This window comes from Ursus arctos, unplaced genomic scaffold (genome assembly GCF_023065955.2).
Source record: "Ursus arctos isolate Adak ecotype North America unplaced genomic scaffold, UrsArc2.0 scaffold_34, whole genome shotgun sequence".
Taxonomy (NCBI): Eukaryota; Metazoa; Chordata; class Mammalia; order Carnivora; family Ursidae; genus Ursus; species Ursus arctos.
In genome coordinates this window covers 1,598,358-1,621,108 of record NW_026623030.1, presented here as the reverse complement: position 1 = coordinate 1,621,108, position 22,751 = coordinate 1,598,358, and the positions used below count along the sequence as shown (strand labels likewise).

General features: G+C 60.2%; 6 gene segments (V, D, J or C); all 6 read right to left on the bottom strand.

Moving 5' to 3' along the window:
• Nucleotides 1–480: 480 nt before the first annotated feature.
• On the bottom strand, nucleotides 481–2,547 carry LOC125283026 (immunoglobulin lambda constant 7-like; the record flags this gene model as incomplete). The annotated part of the segment is given in 2 exon segments: nucleotides 481–931; nucleotides 2,337–2,547. Coding segments are annotated over 2 exon segments (531 nt in total), but the record flags the coding sequence as incomplete, so codon positions are not given.
• A 1,953-nt stretch (nucleotides 2,548–4,500) lies between these two features.
• On the bottom strand, nucleotides 4,501–6,579 carry LOC125283025 (immunoglobulin lambda constant 7-like; the record flags this gene model as incomplete). The annotated part of the segment is given in 2 exon segments: nucleotides 4,501–4,959; nucleotides 6,366–6,579. Coding segments are annotated over 2 exon segments (534 nt in total), but the record flags the coding sequence as incomplete, so codon positions are not given.
• A 1,954-nt stretch (nucleotides 6,580–8,533) lies between these two features.
• LOC125283024 (immunoglobulin lambda constant 7-like) lies at nucleotides 8,534–10,612 on the bottom strand (the record flags this gene model as incomplete). The annotated part of the segment is given in 2 exon segments: nucleotides 8,534–8,992; nucleotides 10,399–10,612. Coding segments are annotated over 2 exon segments (534 nt in total), but the record flags the coding sequence as incomplete, so codon positions are not given.
• A 1,954-nt stretch (nucleotides 10,613–12,566) lies between these two features.
• Nucleotides 12,567–14,645, bottom strand: LOC125283023 (immunoglobulin lambda constant 7-like; the record flags this gene model as incomplete). The annotated part of the segment is given in 2 exon segments: nucleotides 12,567–13,025; nucleotides 14,432–14,645. Coding segments are annotated over 2 exon segments (534 nt in total), but the record flags the coding sequence as incomplete, so codon positions are not given.
• A 1,953-nt stretch (nucleotides 14,646–16,598) lies between these two features.
• On the bottom strand, nucleotides 16,599–18,677 carry LOC125283022 (immunoglobulin lambda constant 7-like; the record flags this gene model as incomplete). The annotated part of the segment is given in 2 exon segments: nucleotides 16,599–17,057; nucleotides 18,464–18,677. Coding segments are annotated over 2 exon segments (534 nt in total), but the record flags the coding sequence as incomplete, so codon positions are not given.
• A 1,952-nt stretch (nucleotides 18,678–20,629) lies between these two features.
• On the bottom strand, nucleotides 20,630–22,707 carry LOC125283021 (immunoglobulin lambda constant 7-like; the record flags this gene model as incomplete). The annotated part of the segment is given in 2 exon segments: nucleotides 20,630–21,088; nucleotides 22,494–22,707. Coding segments are annotated over 2 exon segments (534 nt in total), but the record flags the coding sequence as incomplete, so codon positions are not given.
• Between the last annotated feature and the right edge of the window lie 44 nt (nucleotides 22,708–22,751).

Here is a 22,751-nt window from a genome sequence, read left to right as displayed (position 1 = left end):
GGAGGATGTTGTAGGGTGTGATGGTGGGGAAGGTCCGCCAAGAGTTGGAAATCAGGGAAATTATGTCGCTGAGAGGGTGGCCTCTAGGGAAAGGAGAGTGGACATTTCATGGGGGGGGCAGGTTCCAGAGTCTGAGAGCCCAGGCTCAGGGAGGCACTCAGAAATGATTCCCAAAACACCGGGAGCAAGGGCCGCGAGGGCAGCTCTGACTCGCAGTGGGCATGGTCCACACAAAGAAAAGAAAACACAGAGGCACTGTGGAGGACAGTCTTCCATCTCGCATGTGCTGTTGGTATTTGCTGTTCTGCAATGTTCTTCTGCTCCTCTAGGTCAGAGGACAACTACCCATCCGCAAACCATGAGGATGCCTCCTGCAGACTCCTTTCCCCAAAGGAAAAGATTGATCTTCACCCCTAAGTGTGGTTGAGATCGGGACACAAAGGGTTTGAAACGCAATGAGGAGAGAGCACGATATCTGATTGAATAAAGGACATTTTATTGAGTGTCGACTGGGTGCAGGGAGAAGGGCTGGGATGACCCTGGTGGGAGGGCAGATCCTCCTGGAGGTCCTGTGGCTCCAGGCCCCCTGGGTGGGGGAGGGTGTCGGGGACCTAGGAGCACTCTGCGGGGACCACCTTCTTCTCCACGGTGCTCCCCTCGTGCGTGACCAGGCAGCTGAAGCTGCTGTGAGATTTCCACTTGTCAGGCGACAGGCTCAGGTAGCTGCTGGCCGCGTACTTGTTGTTGCTCTGTTTGGAGGGCTTGGTGGTCTCCACGCCCTGGGTGATGGAGCTGCCGTCTGCCTTCCAGGCCACCGTCACGGCGCCGGGGTAGAAGTCACTGACGAGGCACACCAGGGTGGCCTTGTTGGCGCCCAGCTCCTCAGAGGAGGGCGGGAAGAGCGTGACCGAGGGTGCGGACTTGGGCTGACCTGTGGGGATGGGGGCCGCAGGTCAAGGTCAGAGGTTTATTCTGCAGCTCCTACCTCAGTCCTGATGTAGGGGTATAGCTGTGTGGTGTCCCTGGCTTGGGCCTCAGGCCGCCGTTGCCCACCTGAGGTCAGGGCAGCCAGGGGCTGGCTCCCTCGCCTTCTGTGGGGAAGAATCTGAGTGCCAGATCCTCTAGTTTGTCGGCCCTTGCCTGACTTCAGGCTCTCTCCAGCTCCCAGAGTCTTCGAATCCACCCAGCCCACCCCCGGAACTGGCTCTGCCGGCCCGGAGACGCTGGTTGCCTTCTGGATGTGTCTGTCCTTAGACCTCATTCCCAGTGGGACATCCCCAGGGGCTTCCCCGCGATTTCCTAGAGCTGGTGTGTCCCTTGTCGCGGGGTCTGTTACCATGTGACAAGGAGGTGTCCTGTCCCCAGACCGCCTCACCCCCTCACAGCAGTCTTGCCCACATCCCCATGGACACCCCTACCCCTGTCGCCCAGGGATGCTGAGTGGGGAAGGGCCGTGAGTCCCTGGTGCTGGATTCCAGGGCGGGCAGCAGATGGAGGGTTTGCGTGCGGGATGAGTTTTCAGTTCTGAGGCTGGCACTGTGTCTGTTGTGAGGGTTCTCCCTGGTGTGTGAAGTTCTGCCAGGGAGTCTGTCTGTCCTAGGATTTCTGAGTGCCCGGCAGGCTCTGGGTCTCTCACCTGACCCTATCAGGCACCCTGGACCCAAATATCTGCTCAGGGGGCTCTGTAGCTGTGGTAGGCCTGGAACGGATGGACCTCTGCTGCCCCAGTGTCCTGAGACCTGTCCTGTTCTTGGTGTCTGACTGTCCCCAGCACCCTGGGCCCTCTCCTCTTCTGAAGTCCTCGCTTCATCCTGGACCACTTGGCCTGCTTCCCCCTTCTGGTCTCCAGGCCCTGAGACCAAGGCTCTCCTCACTGTGCTCCTGGCAGCCCTCTGGCCGGGACCCCACAGAGATAGAAGCTAGCACCTGAGCGGTCCCCAGCAACCTTCCCTCAGCCTATGGCCCTGCTGACAGCCTGAGCCCCCCTTGTCCTCGTCCTTCACCCCTCAGTTCCTCCCAGACTCTTGAAGCCAAGAGGCCCTGAGTAGGGAGCCCAGTATCCTCAAGTCCAGAGGAGAAGTTTCCCTTGGGGAGACAACTGAACACACAATGAGCCCCGATTTTCTTAGATCAGTGGAGTTTGGGGTTGGTCCCCCGCACCTCCCAATAGACACCAGACAGAATGGGACCAGTGGAGGCACGAGGGGCAGAGAAAGGGGCCAAATGTGCAGACCCCACAGACCTTCAGCCTCGGCACTAGTCCAAAAAGTTAGGAGAGAAGCGTTCCCCGAAATTGTACCCTGCATCCCAGAGAGGAGGGCAAGGGGGAGACTCACCGAGGACGGTCAGCTGGGTCCCGCCGCCGAACACAGTACACTGTGACACAGCCTCGAACACAAACCCTCTGTGAGCCCCTCCAGCCGTGCCCAGGCCCACCTGCAGCTCCTCGGGAGGCCCAGAGTGCAGCCTCCTTGTCACGGGTGCTGGTCTGGCAGATGGGCGTGCGGTGGGGGGCGGCACCTGGGCACCTGGAATTTCATCTCCTTGGAGGGGTCAGAGGCCCTCCATCCTCAGGCATGGCGAGGTTTGGAGGGAATGTTTGGCTATGGCGTCGGAATTCCCAGCCAAATCCATCCTAGGGAAGGAGCTGTGTTCTCGCCTCAGTGTGTGTCAGGGTATATTTTTGGAATGGGTGAGGGGGCCTGTTTCACACACAGAGGATGGAGCTGGGACCCCTGTGCAGCCTGGTACTCGTGGAGAGGGTCCCGGATGCCACCACATCCTCAGCACAGGAGGCCGTGCAGGTTTGGGGTCAGGAATGGGAAGTGGGTGGAGGGGAAGCATGTTTCCCCCCCAGCGCTCAGATCTCTCCAGGGGGCCCTGTGCTCCGGAAACCCTGCCTTTGCGGGTTCTGCGGGAAGGTATAGTGGATGCGGAACATTATTCCCTGAAGTGTTCCTGGGGAGTTCAGAGCTCAGGCTGTAGAGGTGTGTGGGCTGAAAGTCGGGTGCATAGATCGGAGGGCCCCTGGTTGGTGGGCGGCAGTCACTGCTTCCAGCAATTTCTCCTGGGGCTGCAGTGTGGGGTCTGTGCCGTCCACTGGAACCGACTGAGAATCACACGTGCCCCACGTACGGGAAGCACCACTAGCATGTAGGACACATACTGTACCCCGGCACTGGACCTTCACGCGGTGAGCGGGCCTCGAACCCCGGGGCCTCGGGGATCCTGCATCCTGGCCTGGGGACGTCACCCGCAGAGCTCAGCCAGGGGACACACAGGCCTGGCCTCCTTCTCTCTGGGTCACGGTGGCAAGCGGCCCCAGCACTGCTGCTGTCCTCCCTGATCTGCCAGCCGCTTCCCGTCCAGACTCCATCCCTGGAGCTCATCAAGTCCCTTGTGTCACTCCATCCTGGACCTGAATCTCCCTGGCCTTCTCTGTGTCACTGGCTGGCTGTGCCGGGGACTGCAGAGACTGGGTGTTCTTTGCTCACATCCCACCCGGGGACTCCGTGTAGACCCTCGACTGCGGCTCTTCCCGATCCTCCCGAGAGATGGCCACCGCGGCAGTGTCGGGAAGGGACCAGTGCCTTTGTGATCGTCATGTGTGTGCTTGCGTGTGTTTGTGTTCACTCTACCGTGGGGGTGCGTTGGTGTCCCCGCTCAGCTCTCACACTGGGCTCCTAGGTAGATGAGTCGGGGAGAGACCTGCTGGCAGCCCATTGGCACAATCTGTCGCTGGATGTGTGCAACAGAGAGGCCCCAGGCAGGTCACCCCCGCACAAGCGGTGGGCTCATGGGTTGGCTTGGGCTTGGAGGACTCCCAGAGAGCGCAGCTGGTGTCTGTCCCCCAGAGAACATGATTTCAAGTGGGGACCAAGATACACTGTTGTTTGAGGTGCCACCAGCGTGAGTGGGATTGGGGGTGGGGATGACAGTGGCTAGGCAGGGGGTCCTGTCTTGTGTGTGACAGGGAGAATCTGTGCGAGGGGTGTCCCTGGGGAGTCAGGGGAGTGGTCTCCTATGGAGTGGAGGATGTTGTAGGGTGTGATGGTGGGGAAGGTCCGCCAAGCGTAGGAAGCCAGGGAAATCATATCGCCAAGAGGGGGGCCTCTCGGGAAAGAAGAGTGGACATTTCATGGGGGGGCAGTTTCCAGAGTCTGAGAACCCAGGCTCAGGGATGCATTCAGAAATGATTCCCAAAACACGGGGAGCAAGGGCCGCGAGGGCAGCTCTGACTCGCAGTGGGCATGGTCCACAAAAGAAAAGAAAACACAGAGGCACTGTGGAGGACAGTCTTCCATCTCGCATGTGCTGTTGGTATTTGCTGTTCTGCAATGTTCTTCTGCTCCTCTAGGTCAGAAGACAACTACCCATCCGCAAACCATGAGGATGCCTCCTGCAGACTCCTTTCCCCAAAGGAAAAGATTGATCTTCACCCCTAAGTGTGGTTGAGATCGGGACACAAAGGGTTTGAAACGCAATGAGGAGAGAGCACGATTTCTGATTGAATAAAGGACATTTTATTGAGTGTCGACTGGGTGCAGGGAGAAGGGCTGGGATGACCCTGGTGGGAGGGCAGAGCTCCTGGAGGTCCTGTGGCTCCAGGCTCCCTTGGGTGGGGGAGGGTGTCGGGGACCTAGGAGCACTCTGCGGGGACCACCTTCTTCTCCACGGTGCTCCCCTCGTGCGTGACCAGGCAGCTGAAGCTGCTGTGAGATTTCCACTTGTCAGGCGACAGGCTCAGGTAGCTGCTGGCCGCATACTTGTTGTTGCTCTGTTTGGAGGGCTTGGTGGTCTCCACGCCCTGGGTGATGGAGCTGCCGTCTGCCTTCCAGGCCACCGTCACGGCGCCGGGGTAGAAGTCACTGACGAGGCACACCAGGGTGGCCTTGTTGGCGCCCAGCTCCTCAGAGGAGGGCGGGAAGAGCGTGACCGAGGGTGCGGACTTGGGCTGACCTGTGGGGATGGGGGGGCGCAGGTCAAGGTCAGAGGTTTATTCTGCAGCTCCTACCTCAGTCCTGATGTAGGGGTACAGCTGTGTGGTGTCCCTGGCTTGGGCCTCAGGCCGCCGTTGCCCACCTGAGGTCAGGGCAGCCAGGGGCTGGCTCCCTCGCCTTCTGTGGGGAAGAATCTGAGTGCCAGATCCTCTAGTTTGTCGGCCCTTGCCTGACCTCAGGCTCTCTCCAGCTTCCAGAGTCTTCGAATCCACCCAGCCCACCCCCGGAACTGGCTCTGCCGGCCCGGAGACGCTGGTTGCCTTCTGGATGTGTCTGTCCTTGGACCTCGTTCCCAGTGGGACATCCCCAGGGGCTTCCCCGCGATTTCCTAGAGCTGGTGTGTCCCTTGTCGCGGGGTCTGTTACCATGTGACAAGGAGGTGTCCTGTCCCCAGACCGCCTCACCCCCTCACAGCAGTCTTGCCCACATCCCCACGGACACCCCTACCCCTGTCGCCCGGGGATGCTGAGTGGGGAAGGGCTGTGAGTCCCTGGTGCTGGATTCCAGGGCGGGCAGCAGATGGAGGGTTTGCGTGCGGGATGAGTTTTCAGTTCTGAGGCTGGCACTGTGTCTGTTGTGAGGGTTCTCCCTGGTGTGTGAAGTTCTGCCAGGGAGTCTGTCTGTCCTAGGATTTCTGAGTGCCCGGTAGGCTCTGGGTCTCTCACCTGACCCTATCAGGCACCCTGGACCCAAATATCTGCTCAGGGGGCTCTCTAGCTGTGGTAGGCCTGGAACGGATGGACCTCTGCTGCCCCAGTGTCCTGAGACCTGTCCTGTTCTTGGTGTGTGACTGTCCCCAGCACCCTGGGCCCTCTCCTCTTCTGAAGTCCTCGCTTCATCCTGGACCTCTTGGCCTGCTTCCCCCTTCTTGTGTCCAGGCCCTGAGACCAAGGCTCTCCTCACTGTGCTCCTGGCAGCCCTCTGGACGGGACCCCACAGAGATAGAAGCTAGCACCTGAGTGGTCCCCAGCAACCTTCCCTCAGCCTATGGCCCTGCTGACAGCCTGAGCCCCCCTTGTCTTCGTCCTTCACCCCTCATTTCCCCCCAGACTCTTGAAGCCAAGAGGCCCTGAGTAGGGAGCCCAGTATCCTCAAGTCCAGAGGAGAAGGCTCCCCTGGGGTGAGAGCTGAACCCCCAATGAGCCCCAATTTCTTTACATCAGGGGAGTTTGGGGCTTGTCCCCTGCACCTCCCAATAGACAGCAGACAGAATGGGACCAGTGGAGGCATGAGGAGCAGAGAAAGGGGCCAAATGTGCAGACCCCACAGGCCTTCAGCCTCTGCCCTAGTCCAAGAAGTTAGGAGAGAAGCGTTCCCCGAAATTGTACACTGCAACCCAGAGAGAAGGGCAAGGGGGAGACTCACCGAGGACGGTCAGCTGGGTCCCGCCGCCGAACACAGCACACTGTGACACAGCCTCGAACACAAACCCTCTGTGAGCCCCTCCAGCCGTGCCCAGGCCCACCTGCAGCTCCTCGGGAGGCCCAGAGTGCAGCCTCCTTGTCACGGGTGCTGGTCTGGCAGATGGGCGTGCGGTGGGGGGCGGCACCTGGGCACCTGGAATTTCATCTCCTTGGAGGGGTCAGAGGCCCTCCATCCTCAGGCATGGCGAGGGTTTGGAGGGAATGTCTGGCTATGGCGTCGGAATTCCCAGCCAAATCCATCCTAGGGAAGGAGCTGTGTTCTCGCCTCAGTGTGTGTCAGGGTATATTTTTGGAATGGGTGAGGGGGCCTGTGTCACACACCGAGGATGGAGCTGGGACCCCTGTGCAGCCTGGGTACTCGTGGAGAGGGTCCCGGATGCCACCACATCCTCAGTACAGGAGGCCATGCAGGTTTGGGGTCAGGAATGGGAAGTGGGTGGAGGGGAAGCATGCATCCGTGCCAGCACTCAGATCTCTCCAGGGGGCCCTGTGCTCCGGAAACCCTGCCTTTGCGGGTTCTGCGGGAAGGTATAGTGGATGCGGAACATTTAGTCCCTGAAGTGTTCCTGGGGAGTTCAGAGCTCAGGTTGTAGAGGTGTGTGGGCTGAATGTCGGGTGCATAGATCGGAGGGCCCCTGGTGGGTGGGCGGCAGTCCCTGCTTCCAGCAATTTCTCCTGGGGCTGCAGTGTGGGGTCTGTGCCGTCCACTGGAACCGACTGAGAATCACACGTGCCCCACGTACGGGAAGCACCACTAGCATGTAGGACACATACTGTACCCCGGCACTGGACCTTCACGCGGTGAGCGGGCCTCGAACCCCGGGGCCTCGGGGATCCTGCATCCTGGCCTGGGGACGTCACCCGCAGAGCTCAGCCAGGGGACACACAGGCCTGGCCTCCTTCTCTCTGGGTCACGGTGGCAAGCGGCCCCAGCACTGCTGCTGTCCTCCCTGATCTGTCTGCCGCTTCCCATCCAGACTCCATCCCTGGAGCTCATCAAGTCCCTTGTGTCACTCCATCCTGGACCTGAATCTCCCTGGCCTTCTCTGTGTCACTGGCTGGCTGTGCCGGGGACTGCAGAGACTGGGTGTTCTTTGCTCACATCCCACCCGGGGACTCCGTGTAGACCCTCGACTGCGGCTCTTCCCGATCCTCCCGAGAGATGGCCACCGCGGCAGTGTCGGGAAGGGACCAGTGCCTTTGTGATCGTCATGTGTGTGCTTGCGTGTGTTTGTGTTCACTCTACCGTGGGGGTGCGTTGGTGTCCCCGCTCAGCTCTCACACTGGGCTCCTAGGTAGATGAGTCGGGGAGAGACCTGCTGGCAGCCCATTGGCACAATCTGTCGCTGGATGTGTGCAACAGAGAGGCCCCAGACAGGTCACCCCAGACAGAAGCGGTGGGTTCATGGGTTGGCTTGGGCTTGGAGGGCTCCCAGAGAGCGCAGCTGGTGTCTGTCTCCCAGAGAACATGATTTCAAGTGGGGACCAAGATACACTGTTGTTTGAGGTGCCACCAGCGTGAGTGGGATTGGGGGTGGGGATGACAGTGGCTAGGCAGGGGGTCCTGTCTTGTGTGTGACAGGGAGAATCTGTGCGAGGGGTGTCCCTGGGGAGTCAGGGGAGTGGTCTCCTATGGAGTGGAGGATGTTGTAGGGTGTGATGGTGGGGAAGGTCCGCCAAGCGTAGGAAGCCAGGGAAATCATATCGCCAAGAGGGGGGCCTCTCGGGAAAGAAGAGTGGACATTTCATGGGGGGGCAGTTTCCAGAGTCTGAGAACCCAGGCTCAGGGATGCATTCAGAAATGATTCCCAAAACACGGGGAGCAAGGGCCGCGAGGGCAGCTCTGACTCGCAGTGGGCATGGTCCACAAAAGAAAAGAAAACACAGAGGCACTGTGGAGGACAGTCTTCCATCTCGCATGTGCTGTTGGTATTTGCTGTTCTGCAATGTTCTTCTGCTCCTCTAGGTCAGAAGACAACTACCCATCCGCAAACCATGAGGATGCCTCCTGCAGACTCCTTTCCCCAAAGGAAAAGATTGATCTTCACCCCTAAGTGTGGTTGAGATCGGGACACAAAGGGTTTGAAACGCAATGAGGAGAGAGCACGATTTCTGATTGAATAAAGGACATTTTATTGAGTGTCGACTGGGTGCAGGGAGAAGGGCTGGGATGACCCTGGTGGGAGGGCAGAGCTCCTGGAGGTCCTGTGGCTCCAGGCTCCCTTGGGTGGGGGAGGGTGTCGGGGACCTAGGAGCACTCTGCGGGGACCACCTTCTTCTCCACGGTGCTCCCCTCGTGCGTGACCAGGCAGCTGAAGCTGCTGTGAGATTTCCACTTGTCAGGCGACAGGCTCAGGTAGCTGCTGGCCGCATACTTGTTGTTGCTCTGTTTGGAGGGCTTGGTGGTCTCCACGCCCTGGGTGATGGAGCTGCCGTCTGCCTTCCAGGCCACCGTCACGGCGCCGGGGTAGAAGTCACTGACGAGGCACACCAGGGTGGCCTTGTTGGCGCCCAGCTCCTCAGAGGAGGGCGGGAAGAGCGTGACCGAGGGTGCGGACTTGGGCTGACCTGTGGGGATGGGGGGGCGCAGGTCAAGGTCAGAGGTTTATTCTGCAGCTCCTACCTCAGTCCTGATGTAGGGGTACAGCTGTGTGGTGTCCCTGGCTTGGGCCTCAGGCCGCCGTTGCCCACCTGAGGTCAGGGCAGCCAGGGGCTGGCTCCCTCGCCTTCTGTGGGGAAGAATCTGAGTGCCAGATCCTCTAGTTTGTCGGCCCTTGCCTGACCTCAGGCTCTCTCCAGCTTCCAGAGTCTTCGAATCCACCCAGCCCACCCCCGGAACTGGCTCTGCCGGCCCGGAGACGCTGGTTGCCTTCTGGATGTGTCTGTCCTTGGACCTCGTTCCCAGTGGGACATCCCCAGGGGCTTCCCCGCGATTTCCTAGAGCTGGTGTGTCCCTTGTCGCGGGGTCTGTTACCATGTGACAAGGAGGTGTCCTGTCCCCAGACCGCCTCACCCCCTCACAGCAGTCTTGCCCACATCCCCACGGACACCCCTACCCCTGTCGCCCGGGGATGCTGAGTGGGGAAGGGCTGTGAGTCCCTGGTGCTGGATTCCAGGGCGGGCAGCAGATGGAGGGTTTGCGTGCGGGATGAGTTTTCAGTTCTGAGGCTGGCACTGTGTCTGTTGTGAGGGTTCTCCCTGGTGTGTGAAGTTCTGCCAGGGAGTCTGTCTGTCCTAGGATTTCTGAGTGCCCGGTAGGCTCTGGGTCTCTCACCTGACCCTATCAGGCACCCTGGACCCAAATATCTGCTCAGGGGGCTCTCTAGCTGTGGTAGGCCTGGAACGGATGGACCTCTGCTGCCCCAGTGTCCTGAGACCTGTCCTGTTCTTGGTGTGTGACTGTCCCCAGCACCCTGGGCCCTCTCCTCTTCTGAAGTCCTCGCTTCATCCTGGACCTCTTGGCCTGCTTCCCCCTTCTTGTGTCCAGGCCCTGAGACCAAGGCTCTCCTCACTGTGCTCCTGGCAGCCCTCTGGACGGGACCCCACAGAGATAGAAGCTAGCACCTGAGTGGTCCCCAGCAACCTTCCCTCAGCCTATGGCCCTGCTGACAGCCTGAGCCCCCCTTGTCTTCGTCCTTCACCCCTCATTTCCCCCCAGACTCTTGAAGCCAAGAGGCCCTGAGTAGGGAGCCCAGTATCCTCAAGTCCAGAGGAGAAGGCTCCCCTGGGGTGAGAGCTGAACCCCCAATGAGCCCCAATTTCTTTACATCAGGGGAGTTTGGGGCTTGTCCCCTGCACCTCCCAATAGACAGCAGACAGAATGGGACCAGTGGAGGCATGAGGAGCAGAGAAAGGGGCCAAATGTGCAGACCCCACAGGCCTTCAGCCTCTGCCCTAGTCCAAGAAGTTAGGAGAGAAGCGTTCCCCGAAATTGTACACTGCAACCCAGAGAGAAGGGCAAGGGGGAGACTCACCGAGGACGGTCAGCTGGGTCCCGCCGCCGAACACAGCACACTGTGACACAGCCTCGAACACAAACCCTCTGTGAGCCCCTCCAGCCGTGCCCAGGCCCACCTGCAGCTCCTCGGGAGGCCCAGAGTGCAGCCTCCTTGTCACGGGTGCTGGTCTGGCAGATGGGCGTGCGGTGGGGGGCGGCACCTGGGCACCTGGAATTTCATCTCCTTGGAGGGGTCAGAGGCCCTCCATCCTCAGGCATGGCGAGGGTTTGGAGGGAATGTCTGGCTATGGCGTCGGAATTCCCAGCCAAATCCATCCTAGGGAAGGAGCTGTGTTCTCGCCTCAGTGTGTGTCAGGGTATATTTTTGGAATGGGTGAGGGGGCCTGTGTCACACACCGAGGATGGAGCTGGGACCCCTGTGCAGCCTGGGTACTCGTGGAGAGGGTCCCGGATGCCACCACATCCTCAGTACAGGAGGCCATGCAGGTTTGGGGTCAGGAATGGGAAGTGGGTGGAGGGGAAGCATGCATCCGTGCCAGCACTCAGATCTCTCCAGGGGGCCCTGTGCTCCGGAAACCCTGCCTTTGCGGGTTCTGCGGGAAGGTATAGTGGATGCGGAACATTTAGTCCCTGAAGTGTTCCTGGGGAGTTCAGAGCTCAGGTTGTAGAGGTGTGTGGGCTGAATGTCGGGTGCATAGATCGGAGGGCCCCTGGTGGGTGGGCGGCAGTCCCTGCTTCCAGCAATTTCTCCTGGGGCTGCAGTGTGGGGTCTGTGCCGTCCACTGGAACCGACTGAGAATCACACGTGCCCCACGTACGGGAAGCACCACTAGCATGTAGGACACATACTGTACCCCGGCACTGGACCTTCACGCGGTGAGCGGGCCTCGAACCCCGGGGCCTCGGGGATCCTGCATCCTGGCCTGGGGACGTCACCCGCAGAGCTCAGCCAGGGGACACACAGGCCTGGCCTCCTTCTCTCTGGGTCACGGTGGCAAGCGGCCCCAGCACTGCTGCTGTCCTCCCTGATCTGTCTGCCGCTTCCCATCCAGACTCCATCCCTGGAGCTCATCAAGTCCCTTGTGTCACTCCATCCTGGACCTGAATCTCCCTGGCCTTCTCTGTGTCACTGGCTGGCTGTGCCGGGGACTGCAGAGACTGGGTGTTCTTTGCTCACATCCCACCCGGGGACTCCGTGTAGACCCTCGACTGCGGCTCTTCCCGATCCTCCCGAGAGATGGCCACCGCGGCAGTGTCGGGAAGGGACCAGTGCCTTTGTGATCGTCATGTGTGTGCTTGCGTGTGTTTGTGTTCACTCTACCGTGGGGGTGCGTTGGTGTCCCCGCTCAGCTCTCACACTGGGCTCCTAGGTAGATGAGTCGGGGAGAGACCTGCTGGCAGCCCATTGGCACAATCTGTCGCTGGATGTGTGCAACAGAGAGGCCCCAGACAGGTCACCCCAGACAGAAGCGGTGGGTTCATGGGTTGGCTTGGGCTTGGAGGGCTCCCAGAGAGCGCAGCTGGTGTCTGTCTCCCAGAGAACATGATTTCAAGTGGGGACCAAGATACACTGTTGTTTGAGGTGCCACCAGCGTGAGTGGGATTGGGGGTGGGGATGACAGTGGCTAGGCAGGGGGTCCTGTCTTGTGTGTGACAGGGAGAATCTGTGCGAGGGGTGTCCCTGGGGAGTCAGGGGAGTGGTCTCCTATGGAGTGGAGGATGTTGTAGGGTGTGATGGTGGGGAAGGTCCGCCAAGCGTAGGAAGCCAGGGAAATCATATCGCCAAGAGGGGGGCCTCTCGGGAAAGAAGAGTGGACATTTCATGGGGGGGCAGTTTCCAGAGTCTGAGAACCCAGGCTCAGGGATGCATTCAGAAATGATTCCCAAAACACGGGGAGCAAGGGCCGCGAGGGCAGCTCTGACTCGCAGTGGGCATGGTCCACAAAAGAAAAGAAAACACAGAGGCACTGTGGAGGACAGTCTTCCATCTCGCATGTGCTGTTGGTATTTGCTGTTCTGCAATGTTCTTCTGCTCCTCTAGGTCAGAAGACAACTACCCATCCGCAAACCATGAGGATGCCTCCTGCAGACTCCTTTCCCCAAAGGAAAAGATTGATCTTCACCCCTAAGTGTGGTTGAGATCGGGACACAAAGGGTTTGAAACGCAATGAGGAGAGAGCACGATTTCTGATTGAATAAAGGACATTTTATTGAGTGTCGACTGGGTGCAGGGAGAAGGGCTGGGATGACCCTGGTGGGAGGGCAGAGCTCCTGGAGGTCCTGTGGCTCCAGGCTCCCTTGGGTGGGGGAGGGTGTCGGGGACCTAGGAGCACTCTGCGGGGACCACCTTCTTCTCCACGGTGCTCCCCTCGTGCGTGACCAGGCAGCTGAAGCTGCTGTGAGATTTCCACTTGTCAGGCGACAGGCTCAGGTAGCTGCTGGCCGCATACTTGTTGTTGCTCTGTTTGGAGGGCTTGGTGGTCTCCACGCCCTGGGTGATGGAGCTGCCGTCTGCCTTCCAGGCCACCGTCACGGCGCCGGGGTAGAAGTCACTGACGAGGCACACCAGGGTGGCCTTGTTGGCGCCCAGCTCCTCAGAGGAGGGCGGGAAGAGCGTGACCGAGGGTGCGGACTTGGGCTGACCTGTGGGGATGGGGGGGCGCAGGTCAAGGTCAGAGGTTTATTCTGCAGCTCCTACCTCAGTCCTGATGTAGGGGTACAGCTGTGTGGTGTCCCTGGCTTGGGCCTCAGGCCGCCGTTGCCCACCTGAGGTCAGGGCAGCCAGGGGCTGGCTCCCTCGCCTTCTGTGGGGAAGAATCTGAGTGCCAGATCCTCTAGTTTGTCGGCCCTTGCCTGACCTCAGGCTCTCTCCAGCTTCCAGAGTCTTCGAATCCACCCAGCCCACCCCCGGAACTGGCTCTGCCGGCCCGGAGACGCTGGTTGCCTTCTGGATGTGTCTGTCCTTGGACCTCGTTCCCAGTGGGACATCCCCAGGGGCTTCCCCGCGATTTCCTAGAGCTGGTGTGTCCCTTGTTGCGGGGTCTGTTACCATGTGACAAGGAGGTGTCCTGTCCCCAGACCGCCTCACCCCCTCACAGCAGTCTTGCCCACATCCCCACGGACACCCCTACCCCTGTCGCCCGGGGATGCTGAGTGGGGAAGGGCTGTGAGTCCCTGGTGCTGGATTCCAGGGCGGGCAGCAGATGGAGGGTTTGCGTGCGGGATGAGTTTTCAGTTCTGAGGCTGGCACTGTGTCTGTTGTGAGGGTTCTCCCTGGTGTGTGAAGTTCTGCCAGGGAGTCTGTCTGTCCTAGGATTTCTGAGTGCCCGGTAGGCTCTGGGTCTCTCACCTGACCCTATCAGGCACCCTGGACCCAAATATCTGCTCAGGGGGCTCTCTAGCTGTGGTAGGCCTGGAACGGATGGACCTCTGCTGCCCCAGTGTCCTGAGACCTGTCCTGTTCTTGGTGTGTGACTGTCCCCAGCACCCTGGGCCCTCTCCTCTTCTGAAGTCCTCGCTTCATCCTGGACCTCTTGGCCTGCTTCCCCCTTCTTGTGTCCAGGCCCTGAGACCAAGGCTCTCCTCACTGTGCTCCTGGCAGCCCTCTGGACGGGACCCCACAGAGATAGAAGCTAGCACCTGAGTGGTCCCCAGCAACCTTCCCTCAGCCTATGGCCCTGCTGACAGCCTGAGCCCCCCTTGTCTTCGTCCTTCACCCCTCATTTCCCCCCAGACTCTTGAAGCCAAGAGGCCCTGAGTAGGGAGCCCAGTATCCTCAAGTCCAGAGGAGAAGGCTCCCCTGGGGTGAGAGCTGAACCCCCAATGAGCCCCAATTTCTTTACATCAGGGGAGTTTGGGGCTTGTCCCCTGCACCTCCCAATAGACAGCAGACAGAATGGGACCAGTGGAGGCATGAGGAGCAGAGAAAGGGGCCAAATGTGCAGACCCCACAGGCCTTCAGCCTCTGCCCTAGTCCAAGAAGTTAGGAGAGAAGCGTTCCCCGAAATTGTACACTGCAACCCAGAGAGAAGGGCAAGGGGGAGACTCACCGAGGACGGTCAGCTGGGTCCCGCCGCCGAACACAGCACACTGTGACACAGCCTCGAACACAAACCCTCTGTGAGCCCCTCCAGCCGTGCCCAGGCCCACCTGCAGCTCCTCGGGAGGCCCAGAGTGCAGCCTCCTTGTCACGGGTGCTGGTCTGGCAGATGGGCGTGCGGTGGGGGGCGGCACCTGGGCACCTGGAATTTCATCTCCTTGGAGGGGTCAGAGGCCCTCCATCCTCAGGCATGGCGAGGGTTTGGAGGGAATGTCTGGCTATGGCGTCGGAATTCCCAGCCAAATCCATCCTAGGGAAGGAGCTGTGTTCTCGCCTCAGTGTGTGTCAGGGTATATTTTTGGAATGGGTGAGGGGGCCTGTGTCACACACCGAGGATGGAGCTGGGACCCCTGTGCAGCCTGGGTACTCGTGGAGAGGGTCCCGGATGCCACCACATCCTCAGTACAGGAGGCCATGCAGGTTTGGGGTCAGGAATGGGAAGTGGGTGGAGGGGAAGCATGCATCCGTGCCAGCGCTCAGATCTCTCCAGGGGGCCCTGTGCTCCGGAAACCCTGCCTTTGCGGGTTCTGCGGGAAGGTATAGTGGATGCGGAACATTTAGTCCCTGAAGTGTTCCTGGGGAGTTCAGAGCTCAGGTTGTAGAGGTGTGTGGGCTGAATGTCGGGTGCATAGATCGGAGGGCCCCTGGTGGGTGGGCGGCAGTCCCTGCTTCCAGCAATTTCTCCTGGGGCTGCAGTGTGGGGTCTGTGCCGTCCACTGGAACCGACTGAGAATCACACGTGCCCCACGTACGGGAAGCACCACTAGCATGTAGGACACATACTGTACCCCGGCACTGGACCTTCACGCGGTGAGCGGGCCTCGAACCCCGGGGCCTCGGGGATCCTGCATCCTGGCCTGGGGACGTCACCCGCAGAGCTCAGCCAGGGGACACACAGGCCTGGCCTCCTTCTCTCTGGGTCACGGTGGCAAGCGGCCCCAGCACTGCTGCTGTCCTCCCTGATCTGCCAGCCGCTTCCCGTCCAGACTCCATCCCTGGAGCTCATCAAGTCCCTTGTGTCACTCCATCCTGGACCTGAATCTCCCTGGCCTTCTCTGTGTCACTGGCTGGCTGTGCCGGGGACTGCAGAGACTGGGTGTTCTTTGCTCACATCCCACCCGGGGACTCCGTGTAGACCCTCGACTGCGGCTCTTCCCGATCCTCCCGAGAGATGGCCACCGCGGCAGTGTCGGGAAGGGACCAGTGCCTTTGTGATCGTCATGTGTGTGCTTGCGTGTGTTTGTGTTCACTCTACCGTGGGGGTGCGTTGGTGTCCCCGCTCAGCTCTCACACTGGGCTCCTAGGTAGATGAGTCGGGGAGAGACCTGCTGGCAGCCCATTGGCACAATCTGTCGCTGGATGTGTGCAACAGAGAGGCCCCAGGCAGGTCACCCCCGCACAAGCGGTGGGCTCATGGGTTGGCTTGGGCTTGGAGGACTCCCAGAGAGCGCAGCTGGTGTCTGTCCCCCAGAGAACATGATTTCAAGTGGGGACCAAGATACACTGTTGTTTGAGGTGCCACCAGCGTGAGTGGGATTGGGGGTGGGGATGACAGTGGCTAGGCAGGGGGTCCTGTCTTGTGTGTGACAGGGAGAATCTGTGCGAGGGGTGTCCCTGGGGAGTCAGGGGAGTGGTCTCCTATGGAGTGGAGGATGTTGTAGGGTGTGATGGTGGGGAAGGTCCGCCAAGCGTAGGAAGCCAGGGAAATCATATCGCCAAGAGGGGGGCCTCTCGGGAAAGAAGAGTGGACATTTCATGGGGGGGCAGTTTCCAGAGTCTGAGAACCCAGGCTCAGGGATGCATTCAGAAATGATTCCCAAAACACGGGGAGCAAGGGCCGCGAGGGCAGCTCTGACTCGCAGTGGGCATGGTCCACAAAAGAAAAGAAAACACAGAGGCACTGTGGAGGACAGTCTTCCATCTCGCATGTGCTGTTGGTATTTGCTGTTCTGCAATGTTCTTCTGCTCCTCTAGGTCAGAAGACAACTACCCATCCGCAAACCATGAGGATGCCTCCTGCAGACTCCTTTCCCCAAAGGAAAAGATTGATCTTCACCCCTAAGTGTGGTTGAGATCGGGACACAAAGGGTTTGAAACGCAATGAGGAGAGAGCACGATTTCTGATTGAATAAAGGACATTTTATTGAGTGTCGACTGGGTGCAGGGAGAAGGGCTGGGATGACCCTGGTGGGAGGGCAGAGCTCCTGGAGGTCCTGTGGCTCCAGGCTCCCTTGGGTGGGGGAGGGTGTCGGGGACCTAGGAGCACTCTGCGGGGACCACCTTCTTCTCCACGGTGCTCCCCTCGTGCGTGACCAGGCAGCTGAAGCTGCTGTGAGATTTCCACTTGTCAGGCGACAGGCTCAGGTAGCTGCTGGCCGCATACTTGTTGTTGCTCTGTTTGGAGGGCTTGGTGGTCTCCACGCCCTGGGTGATGGAGCTGCCGTCTGCCTTCCAGGCCACCGTCACGGCGCCGGGGTAGAAGTCACTGACGAGGCACACCAGGGTGGCCTTGTTGGCGCCCAGCTCCTCAGAGGAGGGCGGGAAGAGCGTGACCGAGGGTGCGGACTTGGGCTGACCTGTGGGGATGGGGGGGCGCAGGTCAAGGTCAGAGGTTTATTCTGCAGCTCCTACCTCAGTCCTGATGTAGGGGTACAGCTGTGTGGTGTCCCTGGCTTGGGCCTCAGGCCGCCGTTGCCCACCTGAGGTCAGGGCAGCCAGGGGCTGGCTCCCTCGCCTTCTGTGGGGAAGAATCTGAGTGCCAGATCCTCTAGTTTGTCGGCCCTTGCCTGACCTCAGGCTCTCTCCAGCTTCCAGAGTCTTCGAATCCACCCAGCCCACCCCCGGAACTGGCTCTGCCGGCCCGGAGACGCTGGTTGCCTTCTGGATGTGTCTGTCCTTGGACCTCGTTCCCAGTGGGACATCCCCAGGGGCTTCCCCGCGATTTCCTAGAGCTGGTGTGTCCCTTGTCGCGGGGTCTGTTACCATGTGACAAGGAGGTGTCCTGTCCCCAGACCGCCTCACCCCCTCACAGCAGTCTTGCCCACATCCCCACGGACACCCCTACCCCTGTCGCCCGGGGATGCTGAGTGGGGAAGGGCTGTGAGTCCCTGGTGCTGGATTCCAGGGCGGGCAGCAGATGGAGGGTTTGCGTGCGGGATGAGTTTTCAGTTCTGAGGCTGGCACTGTGTCTGTTGTGAGGGTTCTCCCTGGTGTGTGAAGTTCTGCCAGGGAGTCTGTCTGTCCTAGGATTTCTGAGTGCCCGGTAGGCTCTGGGTCTCTCACCTGACCCTATCAGGCACCCTGGACCCAAATATCTGCTCAGGGGGCTCTCTAGCTGTGGTAGGCCTGGAACGGATGGACCTCTGCTGCCCCAGTGTCCTGAGACCTGTCCTGTTCTTGGTGTGTGACTGTCCCCAGCACCCTGGGCCCTCTCCTCTTCTGAAGTCCTCGCTTCATCCTGGACCTCTTGGCCTGCTTCCCCCTTCTTGTGTCCAGGCCCTGAGACCAAGGCTCTCCTCACTGTGCTCCTGGCAGCCCTCTGGACGGGACCCCACAGAGATAGAAGCTAGCACCTGAGTGGTCCCCAGCAACCTTCCCTCAGCCTATGGCCCTGCTGACAGCCTGAGCCCCCCTTGTCTTCGTCCTTCACCCCTCATTTCCCCCCAGACTCTTGAAGCCAAGAGGCCCTGAGTAGGGAGCCCAGTATCCTCAAGTCCAGAGGAGAAGGCTCCCCTGGGGTGAGAGCTGAACCCCCAATGAGCCCCAATTTCTTTACATCAGGGGAGTTTGGGGCTTGTCCCCTGCACCTCCCAATAGACAGCAGACAGAATGGGACCAGTGGAGGCATGAGGAGCAGAGAAAGGGGCCAAATGTGCAGACCCCACAGGCCTTCAGCCTCTGCCCTAGTCCAAGAAGTTAGGAGAGAAGCGTTCCCCGAAATTGTACACTGCAACCCAGAGAGAAGGGCAAGGGGGAGACTCACCGAGGACGGTCAGCTGGGTCCCGCCGCCGAACACAGCACACTGTGACACAGCCTCGAACACAAACCCTCTGTGAGCCCCTCCAGCCGTGCCCAGGCCCACCTGCAGCTCCTCGGGAGGCCCAGAGTGCAGCCTCCTTGTCACGGGTGCTGGTCTGGCAGATGGGCGTGCGGTGGGGGGCGGCACCTGGGCACCTGGAATTTCATCTCCTTGGAGGGGTCAGAGGCCCTCCATCCTCAGGCATGGCGAGGGTTTGGAGGGAATGTCTGGCTATGGCGTCGGAATTCCCAGCCAAATCCATCCTAGGGAAGGAGCTGTGTTCTCGCCTCAGTGTGTGTCAGGGTATATTTTTGGAATGGGTGAGGGGGCCTGTGTCACACACCGAGGATGGAGCTGGGACCCCTGTGCAGCCTGGGTACTCGTGGAGAGGGTCCCGGATGCCACCACATCCTCAGTACAGGAGGCCATGCAGGTTTGGGGTCAGGAATGGGAAGTGGGTGGAGGGGAAGCATGCATCCGTGCCAGCACTCAGATCTCTCCAGGGGGCCCTGTGCTCCGGAAACCCTGCCTTTGCGGGTTCTGCGGGAAGGTATAGTGGATGCGGAACATTTAGTCCCTGAAGTGTTCCTGGGGAGTTCAGAGCTCAGGTTGTAGAGGTGTGTGGGCTGAATGTCGGGTGCATAGATCGGAGGGCCCCTGGTGGGTGGGCGGCAGTCCCTGCTTCCAGCAATTTCTCCTGGGGCTGCAGTGTGGGGTCTGTGCCGTCCACTGGAACCGACTGAGAATCACACGTGCCCCACGTACGGGAAGCACCACTAGCATGTAGGACACATACTGTACCCCGGCACTGGACCTTCACGCGGTGAGCGGGCCTCGAACCCCGGGGCCTCGGGGATCCTGCATCCTGGCCTGGGGACGTCACCCGCAGAGCTCAGCCAGGGGACACACAGGCCTGGCCTCCTTCTCTCTGGGTCACGGTGGCAAGCGGCCCCAGCACTGCTGCTGTCCTCCCTGATCTGTCTGCCGCTTCCCATCCAGACTCCATCCCTGGAGCTCATCAAGTCCCTTGTGTCACTCCATCCTGGACCTGAATCTCCCTGGCCTTCTCTGTGTCACTGGCTGGCTGTGCCGGGGACTGCAGAGACTGGGTGTTCTTTGCTCACATCCCACCCGGGGACTCCGTGTAGACCCTCGACTGCGGCTCTTCCCGATCCTCCCGAGAGATGGCCACCGCGGCAGTGTCGGGAAGGGACCAGTGCCTTTGTGATCGTCATGTGTGTGCTTGCGTGTGTTTGTGTTCACTCTACCGTGGGGGTGCGTTGGTGTCCCCGCTCAGCTCTCACACTGGGCTCCTAGGTAGATGAGTCGGGGAGAGACCTGCTGGCAGCCCATTGGCACAATCTGTCGCTGGATGTGTGCAACAGAGAGGCCCCAGACAGGTCACCCCAGACAGAAGCGGTGGGTTCATGGGTTGGCTTGGGCTTGGAGGGCTCCCAGAGAGCGCAGCTGGTGTCTGTCTCCCAGAGAACATGATTTCAAGTGGGGACCAAGATACACTGTTGTTTGAGGTGCCACCAGCGTGAGTGGGATTGGGGGTGGGGATGACAGTGGCTAGGCAGGGGGTCCTGTCTTGTGTGTGACAGGGAGAATCTGTGCGAGGGGTGTCCCTGGGGAGTCAGGGGAGTGGTCTCCTATGGAGTGGAGGATGTTGTAGGGTGTGATGGTGGGGAAGGTCCGCCAAGCGTAGGAAGCCAGGGAAATCATATCGCCAAGGGGGGCCTCTCGGGAAAGAAGAGTGGACATTTCATGGGGGGGCAGTTTCCAGAGTCTGAGAACCCAGGCTCAGGGATGCATTCAGAAATGATTCCCAAAACACGGGGAGCAAGGGCCGCGAGGGCAGCTCTGACTCGCAGTGGGCATGGTCCACAAAAGAAAAGAAAACACAGAGGCACTGTGGAGGACAGTCTTCCATCTCGCATGTGCTGTTGGTATTTGCTGTTCTGCAATGTTCTTCTGCTCCTCTAGGTCAGAAGACAACTACCCATCCGCAAACCATGAGGATGCCTCCTGCAGACTCCTTTCCCCAAAGGAAAAGATTGATCTTCACCCCTAAGTGTGGTTGAGATCGGGACACAAAGGGTTTGAAACGCAATGAGGAGAGAGCACGATTTCTGATTGAATAAAGGACATTTTATTGAGTGTCGACTGGGTGCAGGGAGAAGGGCTGGGATGACCCTGGTGGGAGGGCAGAGCTCCTGGAGGTCCTGTGGCTCCAGGCTCCCTTGGGTGGGGGAGGGTGTCGGGGACCTAGGAGCACTCTGCGGGGACCACCTTCTTCTCCACGGTGCTCCCCTCGTGCGTGACCAGGCAGCTGAAGCTGCTGTGAGATTTCCACTTGTCAGGCGACAGGCTCAGGTAGCTGCTGGCCGCATACTTGTTGTTGCTCTGTTTGGAGGGCTTGGTGGTCTCCACGCCCTGGGTGATGGAGCTGCCGTCTGCCTTCCAGGCCACCGTCACGGCGCCGGGGTAGAAGTCACTGACGAGGCACACCAGGGTGGCCTTGTTGGCGCCCAGCTCCTCAGAGGAGGGCGGGAAGAGCGTGACCGAGGGTGCGGACTTGGGCTGACCTGTGGGGATGGGGGGGCGCAGGTCAAGGTCAGAGGTTTATTCTGCAGCTCCTACCTCAGTCCTGATGTAGGGGTACAGCTGTGTGGTGTCCCTGGCTTGGGCCTCAGGCCGCCGTTGCCCACCTGAGGTCAGGGCAGCCAGGGGCTGGCTCCCTCGCCTTCTGTGGGGAAGAATCTGAGTGCCAGATCCTCTAGTTTGTCGGCCCTTGCCTGACCTCAGGCTCTCTCCAGCTTCCAGAGTCTTCGAATCCACCCAGCCCACCCCCGGAACTGGCTCTGCCGGCCCGGAGACGCTGGTTGCCTTCTGGATGTGTCTGTCCTTGGACCTCGTTCCCAGTGGGACATCCCCAGGGGCTTCCCCGCGATTTCCTAGAGCTGGTGTGTCCCTTGTCGCGGGGTCTGTTACCATGTGACAAGGAGGTGTCCTGTCCCCAGACCGCCTCACCCCCTCACAGCAGTCTTGCCCACATCCCCACGGACACCCCTACCCCTGTCGCCCGGGGATGCTGAGTGGGGAAGGGCTGTGAGTCCCTGGTGCTGGATTCCAGGGCGGGCAGCAGATGGAGGGTTTGCGTGCGGGATGAGTTTTCAGTTCTGAGGCTGGCACTGTGTCTGTTGTGAGGGTTCTCCCTGGTGTGTGAAGTTCTGCCAGGGAGTCTGTCTGTCCTAGGATTTCTGAGTGCCCGGTAGGCTCTGGGTCTCTCACCTGACCCTATCAGGCACCCTGGACCCAAATATCTGCTCAGGGGGCTCTCTAGCTGTGGTAGGCCTGGAACGGATGGACCTCTGCTGCCCCAGTGTCCTGAGACCTGTCCTGTTCTTGGTGTGTGACTGTCCCCAGCACCCTGGGCCCTCTCCTCTTCTGAAGTCCTCGCTTCATCCTGGACCTCTTGGCCTGCTTCCCCCTTCTTGTGTCCAGGCCCTGAGACCAAGGCTCTCCTCACTGTGCTCCTGGCAGCCTCTGGACGGGACCCCACAGAGATAGAAGCTAGCACCTGAGTGGTCCCCAGCAACCTTCCCTCAGCCTATGGCCCTGCTGACAGCCTGAGCCCCCCTTGTCTTCGTCCTTCACCCCTCATTTCCCCCCAGACTCTTGAAGCCAAGAGGCCCTGAGTAGGGAGCCCAGTATCCTCAAGTCCAGAGGAGAAGGCTCCCCTGGGGTGAGAGCTGAACCCCCAATGAGCCCCAATTTCTTTACATCAGGGGAGTTTGGGGCTTGTCCCCTGCACCTCCCAATAGACAGCAGACAGAATGGGACCAGTGGAGGCATGAGGAGCAGAGAAAGGGGCCAAATGTGCAGACCCCACAGGCCTTCAGCCTCTGCCCTAGTCCAAGAAGTTAGGAGAGAAGCGTTCCCCGAAATTGTACACTGCAACCCAGAGAGAAGGGCAAGGGGGAGACTCACCGAGGACGGTCAGCTGGGTCCCGCCGCCGAACACAGCACACTGTGACACAGCCTCGAACACAAACCCTCTGTGAGCCCCTCCAGCCGTGCCCAGGCCCACCTGCAGCTCCTCGGGAGGCCCAGAGTGCAGCCTCCTTGTCACGGGTGCTGGTCTGGCAGATGGGCGTGCGGTGGGGGGCGGCACCTGGGCACCTGGAATTTCATCTCCTTGGAGGGGTCAGAGGCCCTCCATCCTCAGGCATGGCGAGGGTTTGGAGG